The sequence below is a fragment of the Rutidosis leptorrhynchoides genome, chromosome 6 (assembly GCF_046630445.1).
Source record: "Rutidosis leptorrhynchoides isolate AG116_Rl617_1_P2 chromosome 6, CSIRO_AGI_Rlap_v1, whole genome shotgun sequence".
In the NCBI taxonomy this organism is placed as follows: domain Eukaryota; kingdom Viridiplantae; phylum Streptophyta; class Magnoliopsida; order Asterales; family Asteraceae; genus Rutidosis; species Rutidosis leptorrhynchoides.
In genome coordinates this window covers 389117264-389130101 of record NC_092338.1, presented here as the reverse complement: position 1 = coordinate 389130101, position 12838 = coordinate 389117264, and the positions used below count along the sequence as shown (strand labels likewise).

General features: G+C 33.9%; 1 protein-coding gene and 1 pseudogene across 1 annotated transcript; one reads left to right on the top strand and one right to left on the bottom strand.

Moving 5' to 3' along the window:
- LOC139854980 (uncharacterized) overlaps positions 1 to 12838 on the top strand; it is a 241793-nt pseudogene that overhangs the window by 67574 nt on the left and 161381 nt on the right.
- On the bottom strand, positions 4857 to 5795 carry LOC139852084 (ethylene-responsive transcription factor CRF2-like). Its single transcript, XM_071841307.1, has one exon. The coding sequence runs from the start codon at positions 5793 to 5795 to the stop codon at positions 4881 to 4883; it is 915 nt and encodes a 304-aa protein (XP_071697408.1). The 3' UTR covers positions 4857 to 4880.

The window sequence follows — 12838 nt, the reverse complement described above, 5'->3', positions numbered from 1 at the left end:
AAGATGACCCGATTTTAGGGTTAAGTGTTAAAATGGGTCAAGATGATTAATGTTGACCTAGTTGGGTTAAATTGGTGAAAGATGACCCAAAGGGTGTTAACCTAGAGTTCATTCATGTGTTTGAGGTTTTTGTAAGTGTTGAATTGAGTTGCTAGTCATTAGCACTCCTATGAATGATGAAAGACTTGAAATGGGTCAAATGAGTCAAGGTTGACCGAAAGGGATGAAACGGGTATGAAATACCCTAAGTTTATTCTAGTTGAAGTTAGTAGACTATAATTCGCTAGCTTTATTGATGTTAGTTGAGTCTTGGCCATTTATGGGCGGTTTTGGTATAGTCGAGCTATTTAATGCATATTGGGTCATTAAATGCTCAAGGGTAAGTATTGTGGTTAATTCCACTAGTTGCGTAATTGAATGTGTACTTATGTATTAGGTACGATTGCTTTGAAGATCGGAAGTGCATAATCATCATCTTGGCGCTAAGGTGAGTGGAATAATTATGCGTGTACGTATATAATGTATTTATTTGTGTGTACGAATGTGGAATTGTCGCGGTGTTTAAGACACCACATTCTAGGTAACGAGTAGTACTGTCGCGGTGTTTAAGACACTACTCATTGTTTAATTGACATGTGGTATTGTCGCGGTGTTTAAGACACCACATTGTCATGGGAGTGGAATTGTCGCGGTGTTTAAGACACCACTCATTGTATTGAATGAAGTGTGGATTCGTCGCGGTGTTTAAGACGCCACATTGTCGTAAGGGTGAGTTAGTCGCGGTGTTCAAGACATCACCCGGGGGATTAGTGATTACGCGGTGTGTAAGTAACACTAGTGGATGTTATGAACTCCAACGGTCTTGTAAGTACCGTTTCCCTTGTTCGAATTGGTTAACCAAGGTTGCGTGAATTATGTATCGAATGTATTTAATTATGAATCGTATGCTATTGTATTATTAGCTACTCGTGGATTTGCGGTTTATGGTATATGCATAATATTGTTGTATGATTGTCGAAATGTTAAACCGAGTATGATGTTGTGTAAGTGATGCAAGTAGGTAGATTATATATGTATATGTATAATTATTTTGCTCACTAAGCTTTGCTTACCCTCTCGTTGTTTACCTTTTTATAGGTTCGTGTGTGGATAAGGGTAAGGGCATTACCTTGGATTGAGTTTCCCGCTTCGATGATTAGGAAGCACTTTTGGGTTATGGCTTGGAGTTTGACCGAGACTTGGGTAGTTTAACCCCAAACACCATGCTCGTTGTGTCGTTTGGCAATTAAACTTTTTGTGGTCGAAACTCTAATTTGTATTAAACATTGTATTTTAAACTTAGTGGCGTTTTGGGCACGTGTGGGCCCCACCTTGTAAAACTTGTTCATACCTTAGTTATGTGCTAGTTTTACATATATGAATGTATGGTTAAAAGCGTTTTGGTTAAATATGCCGGGAACACGTTCATCTTTTTCGCATTTAAACTTTCCGGCAACAGCAGGGGTTTGGCGCGGCGCGCCGATGGCCTGGAACAAAAATTTTTTTTTTGTTTGAAATTTCGTCGTGTTTGGTCGGTTACGGTTTGGGTTGTTACAGTTACAATGATATAGACGACTCTCTTAAGCCAGCTACACTCTCCAAAATATTTAACTAATACAACTCTCAAACAAGGGTAAGAAAGAAAGAAATAATCAAATACTTAAAGTGTATTGATTGGTGCAATTTGGAATGAAGACTTAGCCCTCCTTTTATAACCAAGTCACCTACCTCCAACTTTCTCCTCCCACCTATGTGGGATAACATCCTTCACAAAGTAACCATATCAATTTTTCTATCAAAAAATAAAACCAACAAATTTGAGACATTTATTCTTTCTATTTTTGTAACACGATTAAACAGAGTTGATGTTGTCGTTTTACTTGGAATTTGAATCTCAAATCTTAAACTGGTGTTTAATTAGTCTCAAATATGGATGATGTGCACGACTTTAAATTACAACAAAAGTTAGGACAAAAGGCGTAGTGATGTTAACAATGATTCGCCTAACAAAATGAAGAATCTTTGCTGAAACTATATATATGAACTAGTTTTATGAGCTTGTGCATTGTATAACAGTTGTATAATTTAGTATATTCGATAACGTTAGTAATTGGTATTTTATCAAATGTATAATACAATTACAATTATAAAAACATTTATTACTAATAATATCTGTATCGAAACATTAGTATTGAATACTAACGTGAGCTCGTGCATTGCACAAAAGTAGTATAAATTAGTATTCGATAGCATTAATAACATCAAATGTATAATACAATTACAATGAAAAAACTGTTTTTTACTAATAACATTTTTATCGGAAATATTAGTATTGAATATTAACGTATAAATTATAAGTCCGTTTATGTGGGAGATTGTTTATTTAAAAAACATAAATATAGTATTCTTTAATTATTAAAATACTAAATTTAGTGAATAATAATTAAAACTTGATGTCGTATGATATTAATATATTATTATTATTATCAAATTAAGAAAATTACATATAAGCAATTTAATTTAGTTTAATTAAAAAATGACACGTGTAAAAATTTATTTGAGTTTTAATAAAGAAATTAACATGTAGAATTATTGTACGCGCTTTATTAACATGTAGAATTATTGTACGCGCTTTATATATATATATATATATATATATATATATATATATATATATATATATATATATATATATATATATATATATATATATATATATATATATATATATATTAGTGATCTAACAAAGTTAACATCGATTTTTAATTTATTTAAGTAATAAAATTTGTAATTAATACATTGCTAAAAGTATAAATCTTAAATTGAATTAATGAGTATTAATAGAATGATCATTTTAACTTGAATAAAGATTTTGCTAGTAACGGTCCTAAAATATTGTAAATACGACAACCTCCGCTAAAAAATCAACAATACCTCCATTTACACATCATTTACAAGTATTTTATGCATGTTAATGAAAATTCTAAGAGTTGTTCCAGATTTGTCGTTAGTAAAATTCAAGATATTGTTAGGGTTATTTTTTTGAAATGGACAATTTTAATAAAAACTACCACAAATAAAAAGATACAATTAAATTGGACCGAACTCTCGCGTACAAATGTGCAAACATCTCAAATATTAACACACGGTAATATTAATGTTTATCTTTATCGATCGTCATCATAATTCCACCGGTAACAATGAGGTACAGAGTCAAGGTAAGCTAATCGTAACATGTTTATAAATTGTGTACATTGATGTTAGAGTATCAAATTTGCATCCAATGATTCTAGTAACTGCAATTTGTACACGACACAACTACATCATTACGCACCAGAAATCATCTCATGAAACTTCATTTTTAGAAAAATTATGCGGTTCGCCCCTTGACTTATAGTTATACTGTACCAAATTTCACTCCTCGCGTTAAATTTCACAACCACAAGGGATAGCTTAGTGAAGAATAAAGTATAAAGATGAAGAGTGAAATTTGGGAATAAATCAAAGTTACGAGCCTGCATAATTATGTCTCATTTTAATTTGAAATGGTTATCTTACATGTTAACACACAAAAACTGATTTTATTATAACGAAATATACACAAGTACTAGATCACGAGTTATAAAAAGCAACAAGCATTGATTGTGAATACTATTTGGTATAAACAGATACTGTAGGAACAGGGCCGGTCCTGAGAATTTATGTGCCCGGAGCGAAATGGAAAAAAGGCCCTTTAGGCCCGCGTTCATGTACGTTTTTGACGTGAATTGTCACTATGATTTCAAAACGTCGTGTAGGTAGTCCCGTCTCAAATCGATTGGATTAAACAAACCTATTAGATAACTAAGGAACAGATCTAAAATATAAATTATTTTAACACTCACTAAAAAAATCACAAAACCCATTTGTAGTTAATAAATTTGAAGCAATTGGACGAACTCTTATTTCTAGATTTTTAGGTTCTTTCACTTCATTAAGTCGTGCCATTTACAGTTAATCAATTGTTTGTTTATGTATATATTATATTTAGAACAATTAAATTATTGATGTAAGCACCAAATATGAAGATGCAGAATTCACGTTATAGATATTCATTTATTAGATGGAATCTAAACTAGTGTAATTTATCCCACATCGGCATTCTACAAGAAAATATATTGTATAAAAATGAAAGCCATGAGTCATAAAGTAAAATGAAGAAATGCTGGGCCTGTATCTTGTGCTTGATTTCTCCTTGCACTTAAATGCTAGGCTTGGTAAAATTTTGTGTGTAAGAATTAAAATTTTTGGGCCCCTAAAAATATTGGGCCCTGAGCAAGTATTAACTTTGCTCCCCCATTGGGCCGGGCCTGTGTAGGAATCATATAATGCATGATCAAACATTTCATTTCTTCACCTAATTCAAAGTACCATTAACATTTTTTCAAGTAACGTGCACTACACGTGCTTAACCTTAATACCAACATTAACATTATCCATATATCTTAACAACTCGTCCATTACTCTTAAACAGTGACAGAGTTCACCTAAATATTCATCTTATGGAGTATATATCTACCTATATTTATCATTATCTATTGTATATTCTATAAAATATAATTATAATTATAATTATTATAGATTATAGACTAGAATAAACATACAAATAATTATAGGGTGATGATTCGTACACTACCAAATTTTAGTCATACACCACTAGTTGTGCTTTAAAATACTGTACTGTACAACTGTCTGATGCACATTTAGTGGTGTATGGATAAAAATAGTGGTGTACGAATCAGCTCCCATAATTATAATTAACTTTCTAATTCCGTACAAAAATTCCAAATCCGTTCTTGGTCCTAAAGTGAAACAAGAGGATCCGAACCGAATATATCTCCAAAGTCATTAAAGTAATCGTCCGTGGGCCAACTACCGAACCCGGCATCAATAGCGGAATCCATAAACATATGAACCGGGTCGAACTCTTGAAACGGTGTACCGGCCAAGTTATTAGGGTCAAACAAATCCGGGAAATCAAACAGCTCCGAAGTAGAAAAAGGACCGTCAAAAAATTGAAAACCTGAAAAATACTCAGACACCGCCACGTCATCCCCGGTAACATCCGAACCTTCATTTCCGTTATCGTTTTGAGTCGCCTCAGCGGTTGACTCGTCAGCAGAAACCGACGAAAAACGTAACACAGACTTCGGTGACGTCACTTTGTTATGACTAGAGTCTTCGCCGGAGGTATAACTTGGTGATATCGGAGACGGGTTTTTCTCCGGTGAAGGTGTAGGAACAGAGAAGTTAGTTAGCGCGTGAGGTCCACGTAATTGAATAGCCGCGTGGTCGTAAACCATAGCAGCTTCTTCCGCTGTATCGTAAGTCCCTAGCCACAACCGTACACGTCGCATTGGATCTCTAATCTCAGCCGCCCATTTTCCCCAAGGCCGTTGCCGTACTCCGCGAAACTTTTTCCCACCATTATTAACGGCCGTCAGTTTCGACACCTTTACGTCACGTTTTCTGTTAACCTTCTTTTTCAACTTCGCTACCGGTTTACTAACGGTCGTTACTTTCCTCAATTCATTTCTCAAAATATTAACTTCGTTAACCAACTTCTTCACTCTTCTCCGGCCTGATTCGTCGCCGGATGAATCGGAATCGGTGGCGTAAGGGTCAGTGAGTGATATCCGTACGAGTTTTGGACCGGTGGTGAGCGCATTTATGTTAATTATGGTTTTGTGTTCGGTAATCTTAACGGAATCCAACATTTTTTATTTATCTTCAGTGAGGTAATTAGATAGACATGGAACAAGATTAGATATTCGTTGAGAATAAAAAAAAAAGTGATGAGAAGAAAGGGAGAATAAAGTGATGTTTGTTTGTATGGTGTTGGGAATATATGAGGTTTTTGTTTTCCGGTGAGACAAAAAGGTTTTTGTTTTTCCGGTAGGTTTATGGAGAAGATTGAAAATGGTGGAATGAAAGTAGACGTGAAGGGTGAAGAGAGAAAGGCTTCACCCAACTTGCTATTTTATAGGTCCTATTTTGCCGCTTTTTTTATTTTTTATTGTTTACATTAAATAATTAATTAAATTAAATTAAATTAAATAATACATTAAACCTGACTGATAATTGATATTGATAATTCAGATTATGATATGAGTTGTTTGTTTGTATTTTGGATTATGTTAAAATTTAGTTATACAGATATCAAATTGGTACTAACCGAATTGAATAGCTAATTGTATGGATCGATTTAGCTATCTGGTTACTCGTTAACATCAGAAAAGTAGCCTTATTACTGGTAAAAATGCAACACTATGACGACTAGTAGCTAACGTGATTTTTACCGAGTTTTATTTCCGAGATTAAAGAATAGAAGTTAGAGAAAACAACTGTCATAGGACAGTGGACATTAAGAATAACGTTAACCACTCAGTTAAATAGAGAAGATTATTTTCAAGTTATATTATTACGAAGAAAAAAGCCAATGTATAACATTGTACCTATATTTTTTTTATATCTTTCATACTAAATTGAAATTGAAAATCTCTCATTTCCTTTTTTCCCCTCTATTTTCATTTTCTTTCCCTTTTCAACAAATATAATATCGAGAACAGAATGTTATGGTTTATATAAATGCGAAGTTTGTACATATTTCTCTATGTTCATGATACTTGTATAAAGTTCGTTTCTCACATACTCTGTATTTAGTAGTTTTTGAAATGAATTATCATATTTACAGCTATTAAAGTATTAATATAATCTTCAACGTCGTATCCATCAAAACCACAAATATGTAGATCGTTTATCAATTGAACATAAGTGTATGTGATATACTGATACATTAGGTATATCCGTATATATGCAACTTTATCAAATCATATACTATGTTCCGTACTACATTTATTGTAGCGTTTCTCTATGTTTACATGTTTTCTTTGTATAGTGGCTATGCTAATCTTTTATATGTAAAAAGGGACTACAAACTATACTAGCTTTATAATTAAATTGCAAGTTGATGCTAAAAATAATTAAAGTGGTACTGTAGTTAATAATGTAGTAATTTAATTTGTATATGTACGTGTATATATAATCTTTGAAAAATTAATATTTTATATTTAGTTTTTTAATACGCCGGTCTTAATATAATAAGCAAAATCATAAGTCATGTTTCAACTAAGAATTTTGGCTTAAGTATTTATTTTATTTGCAGATAATGTTATTAGTGGAAGTTTGATTTTATTGCCACATTAAGGAACTACATCTTAGAGGTAATTTGCTAAACAATAATAATTAAAATAATTCTTGAATTTCGGCGCATGCAAAAGAATTGACAAGTGTGTGATAATTCAAAATCTAAACATAAAATTAATTTTATTACTCCGTATAAGTAAAAGTATTAAGTTCGTTCATTCACAGTAATAAATAAATATAAATACAAACAGTTAAAATAATTTTTTTAAGAAAACTGATACAATCATATCATGTGACATCAACCACTAAACAGAAAAAAACGTTAAAAAAAGATTTCTGCAAATCCTCCGGCAAATGAAACGACCAGAATATCACAAGGGGGTAACACGTGACGTGTGTTAATAATTAATGAAGATTTGGAAAAGGTTAGTGGTGAGTCAGCACTTATGAAAGCAGCTCACGTGACTGCATCAAAGTGGGGGGCTACGCTAATTTACAGACCCAAATTATCTTCTTTGCCACCGCATTTGTTTTATTTTAGTGACGATTATTAAAAGATAAGCCCAGCAATAGTGGGCCTATCTTTTGTATCTTCCTTATTGCCATTTGGGCTATCAATTGGGCTCCTTTCAAGTTAAGGTTCTTCTTATATACACACATTTAAATTTTCATTTTATATCTATTATAATTGTTCACGAGTTTACCACGAGTAGTGAGTATCCGTAGATGCAAATTAGTTAATGCATATATATTTTATAAACTGGAATGAGATGGAGTGAGTTGCCGCTTGGACGATTATGAGAGAAAGTTGTTGCCGAGAAAAACACAATAATCAGAGGTAGAGCGTCTAGTGGTGGGGCAACCATCCCAGTCAGCATCAGAGTAAGTGACTAATGTGGTAGGAGAAGACGCATAAAGCTGCAAACCTAGATCAGTGGTCCCTTGAACATAGTGAATGATACGTTTGAGAGCATGGAGGTGTTGCTCGCGAGGATCATGCATGATGAGACAAATCTGCTGCACAACGTAGGAGATGTCTGGACGTGTAAAATTGAGGTACTATAATGCACCTACAAGACTGCGATAAAGAGTTGGGTCCTTCACATGAGGTCCATAAGTAGTAAATTTGGCTTCTGGTTCGATCGGGGTCCCGCACGGGTGACATGTGGTCATATCAGTCCGGCCAATAATATCTTTAGCATATTGTTTCTGAGATAAGAACAATTCATAGGCATTACGAGTGGCGGAGATGCCGAGAAAGTGGTTCAATTGGCCTAAGTCAGTCATATCAAATTCCTTATGTATGGATGTAATGATCCGCTGGAGTAAACCTGTAGAGGACGCAGTCAACACAATGTCATCAACATACAAAAGCAGGTAGGCTGTATCAGATCCATAGCGATAAATAAAAAGAGAAGTGTCACATCAGATGTGATGAACGCTAATCCGCTGAGCATATCCTGCAAATCGCTGAAACCATGCACAAGGGCCCCTTTGAGGCCGTATAGGGATTTCTGCAATAAGCATACACGATCTGGGTATCGGGGATCCCGAAACCCTGAGGTCGGTTCATATATACAATCTCAGAATGATGTCCGTGAAGAAAGGCGTTCTTGACATTTAACTGATGAACAAGAAAGTGCCTAGAGACCGCCAAACTAAGAACATTGCGTATCGTGGTCGGTTTAACAATCAGGCTAAAAGTTTCATCATAGTCAATACCAACGTGCTGGTTGCGACCATTAGCAACGAGTCAAGCCTTATACCTGCTCAAATTACCATATGCATTAAACTTGTGCTTAAACAGCCACATGGAGCGAACTATGCTGGTGCGACCATTAGCAACTAGTCATCACTTCTCTTGTCACCTGAAAACATCATAAACAAAGTCAGTACGGTACTCTAATCAAAATTAGACACACGGACAACATAACGGCTAGAAACAGCCAAATTAACAAGAAGTTCTACACTGGTCCACATCCGTACGGTTGCAGATGCATCCGTAAGGTTACAAGATCATCCGTAAGAATACATTGTGTATCCGTGCGGTTACAAGTTCTTAGCCCGGTTGCACAAAACCACTGCATCCGTACGGTTGCACAGTATACCCGTACGGTTTCAATCTGCATCTGTAGGGTTGTATTCTTCAGTAACAGCAGTTCACTTACGAGTTTCAAGCTCAAATCATCAAATCTTGATACTGGACTCATTTTTTACCACAAAACCGAACACATCTTGTACACTAAATATTTTGGGATATGAACCAACAAGATTTACCTCAAAACAACACTTAATTTGCACAATTTGACACCAAAATACCTTTGACCAAATATATATATATATATATATATATATATATATATATATATATATATATATATATATATATACCCCAATTTGACACTGAATTATGACCTGAAAATAGACAAATCTTACCTTGTTTTGATCACTGAAACACAAGGAAACATATTCTAAACATTAAACAGATCTAAGAACAAGATTGATGATTATAGGGTTTTTGAGGAATGCGAAGTAAGGTACGGGAGATGTGTGGAAATCTCTAGAAAGTGGCAAGAAGCAGTCAGTTAAAACATACTTAAGTGGGTTTAAACCTATATCCCACAGCACACGGGTATTTATCAGTTATCTGATATCTTTCGTACGTCCTTTAACGGCCCTAACGAAGTCCAAATTAAATAAACAAACATGTTTTGTGACCCTTGTCACAAACTGGTCTTATCCTAACAAATAAATAATTATAATTATATAATTATAAATAAGGAATAAAAACCACACTTGATCAATTCCTAAGGGCAAAATAGTCAATTCAACTAGGCCCGATTTGCGGATGTTATAGGTTTTATCTTGAACTCTTCCGAATAACGTTAATTACCGGATGCAAATACTTGTATGAATCCAGTCACAGTCAAACTTGGTCCATCATTTAGAGAGAGAAAGTCCTATTAGAGAGAGAGAGAGAGAGAGAGAGAGAGAGAGTGTTTCGCTCTGACAAAAATGATGTTATCTGCCAATTAATGGAATTCAAGTGGCCTATTTATAGGCAAAAAGTCACAGGTTCTCTTTCAGAAATAGACACACGTCATGCTCTAATTGGTGGGTTGACCCTTATATCTCGGAGATTGACCAATCAACTTCATAATATACAAAATATGACTTTTAGATATAAATACCGTTCGCTTGTCTTTTATCTTCTATCCGCTGTCCACTATTATTCTAACTTATAGTTTTTATGCCTTTTTTCACGTTTATGGTGATCGGTTCTTCATTCGAATACACTTTTCTGTTGAATTTATGTACGCTATCCGAATAGCATATCATTAATATTAAAACAAAAAGAAGACGTGGCTGAAGGGATACGAGTTTAACCACAACAAGCAATTTAAATCAACTTTCGTTGATTATTACTAGTATTATATTTATTTACTAGCTTAAGACCCGCAAGATTTGCGGATTTAGGTAATAAAATTACCAATAAAAAAAAGTTATTTATGTAATTTAAAGAGGTTTCATCAACTTTGACTTGTATAATGCTCTTTTGAAATTTCATATCTCTTGAATTATGTATGGAAACTCGAAACCATCACCCACCAAGATGTACAAAGCTATAATAGTTGGAAGAGAAGCAATCAGGCTGAGTGATAATAGCCATATGCAATTTTCGCAATATCATTTAAAAGTCCTAAATTTCAACCGAATCCTACAAATACGCAAATGGCATTCTGTCAATCAACATATTATAAACATTCTATGAATAATTAATTTTAAAAATGTTCAAATCGACCCAACATAACCAAGTAGGTTTCTAACTCACAACATCCTAACTGAGTCAACCCAAAATGATTTGACCAATTTGTTTGATTAAGCATTTTCCTAATTAATAGTGGTATTCAAATGAAACATTTAGTTAATAAAAGACTATTACCTCATGCTTTCAAGAGCAACTTTACGTAACCTTAGATCAACATCATAAGATTTTTACATTATCAACTTACACCAAAGACAATGGACATTGCATTTGCACAATCATGTTGAAGCATTACAACTTCTTTTAAGTTCTCAACTCCTTATTAACAACACTCTACAAGGAAAAGATTTACTTAACTAAATAATATTTGTACCATAAAAATTAAAAAGATTAACAACGTTATTTGAGTGTTTCCAAACATACATTTGAATGTGGTTCCATTTCAACGAAAACATCATGCATTCTGCACAAGATTTCTTAGTTGTTTGCTTCCAGCTTTATACCTTCCTTGGCACATTTAACCACCTTCTTTCGCATAATCTATCGTTAAAAATAAAAATAAAATCCAATGTTTGATTAATTAAATTAAAAAATATAAATATTGGCAACGAAAAGTAGCAACTTTATTTATACGTGTCTAACCCGTCTCTTGAAAGCCGAAAGACTCGTACCATTTAAAGGTGGAAGACCAATTAAACCACACATCAAAGTCAGATTTAACAAAGTGGATTGAGGGGATACGATATTAACAAAACAAAAAAAAATAAACAAATAATGGAAATATTTGTAAAGGAATGTAGATTTTATCAACGTACCATGAGCCCAAGCAAAAACACGTCATAATGATAAGCAGACGGGCCCACCACAAATTATGACGGGCCCACCACGTCATAATGGAAATAATGTTTGATCACTCTTGGTTGTTCATTGATCACTCTTGGTGTGCAGCTACACTGTGATCAAAAAGGTACAAGGCTGCTATCATCATAGCTGGTATTACGGCACTAAAAACGTGTACTGCTGGAACCTTTATCATATCCTGAAGTCGTATTACAGTTTAGTTTTATATCGTTATTCAATCATAATGTTCACGAAATGGTATTCAACATGCGTAAGCTTATGCACACTTGTAGGAAATGGGCATGTTGGTCCAAATGGGTACTTTTGGTATTGATTGGGTCAGTTTGCTTTGGCGAGAAACATATTCCTACATTTTATATAGTATACATGTTTGACCCATTTACACATGACATGACCCATTTGACCCATTTTTGGATCAGTTTTATCACTTGTTTGCGTTCACCCATTTGACTCGTTTCCTTTTAGGCTAAATTACATATTATACATGTTCGACCCATTTACACATGACATACCTAAAGCAACCCATTCAATATTAAAAGGGTCGAAGTTGCCACCTGTAAGGTTTTTAGCTCATTCTTTCGAATAGGCTTGACTAAAAAGTCAACTGCAACTTTGGATACATAATTAAAGACTATACCCATTTAGTCATCGGCTGACATCACTACACATAGAACTCATTTAGCACAAACACAAACATACATAAACAAATATATGAAACTAGTTGTGGAGCCCTCGCTTCGCACCGGGGGCTCCGTTTTGAATGCGGGTTAAAAAAGTCTTGATCTATTTTGTAAAAAAAGAATTTTTTTTTTCGACATCTAACATTGAAGGGTTGTTCCTTTTGTAAAAGTTGCTTCTTTTAGCGTTTATTTTTTTTATTTTTTATTTTTAAAAGTTAGTTGATCTATTTTGTAAAAAAGAATGTTTTTCGACATCTTTTGGTAGTATTGAAGGGTTGTTCATTTTATGAAAATTGCCTCTTTTATC

What these genes read in the sequence shown, in the direction of transcription:
- LOC139852084 (XM_071841307.1), bottom strand. Translation starts at nt 5,795, where the DNA reads ATGTTGGATTCCGTTAAGATTACCGAACACAAAACCATAATTAACATA.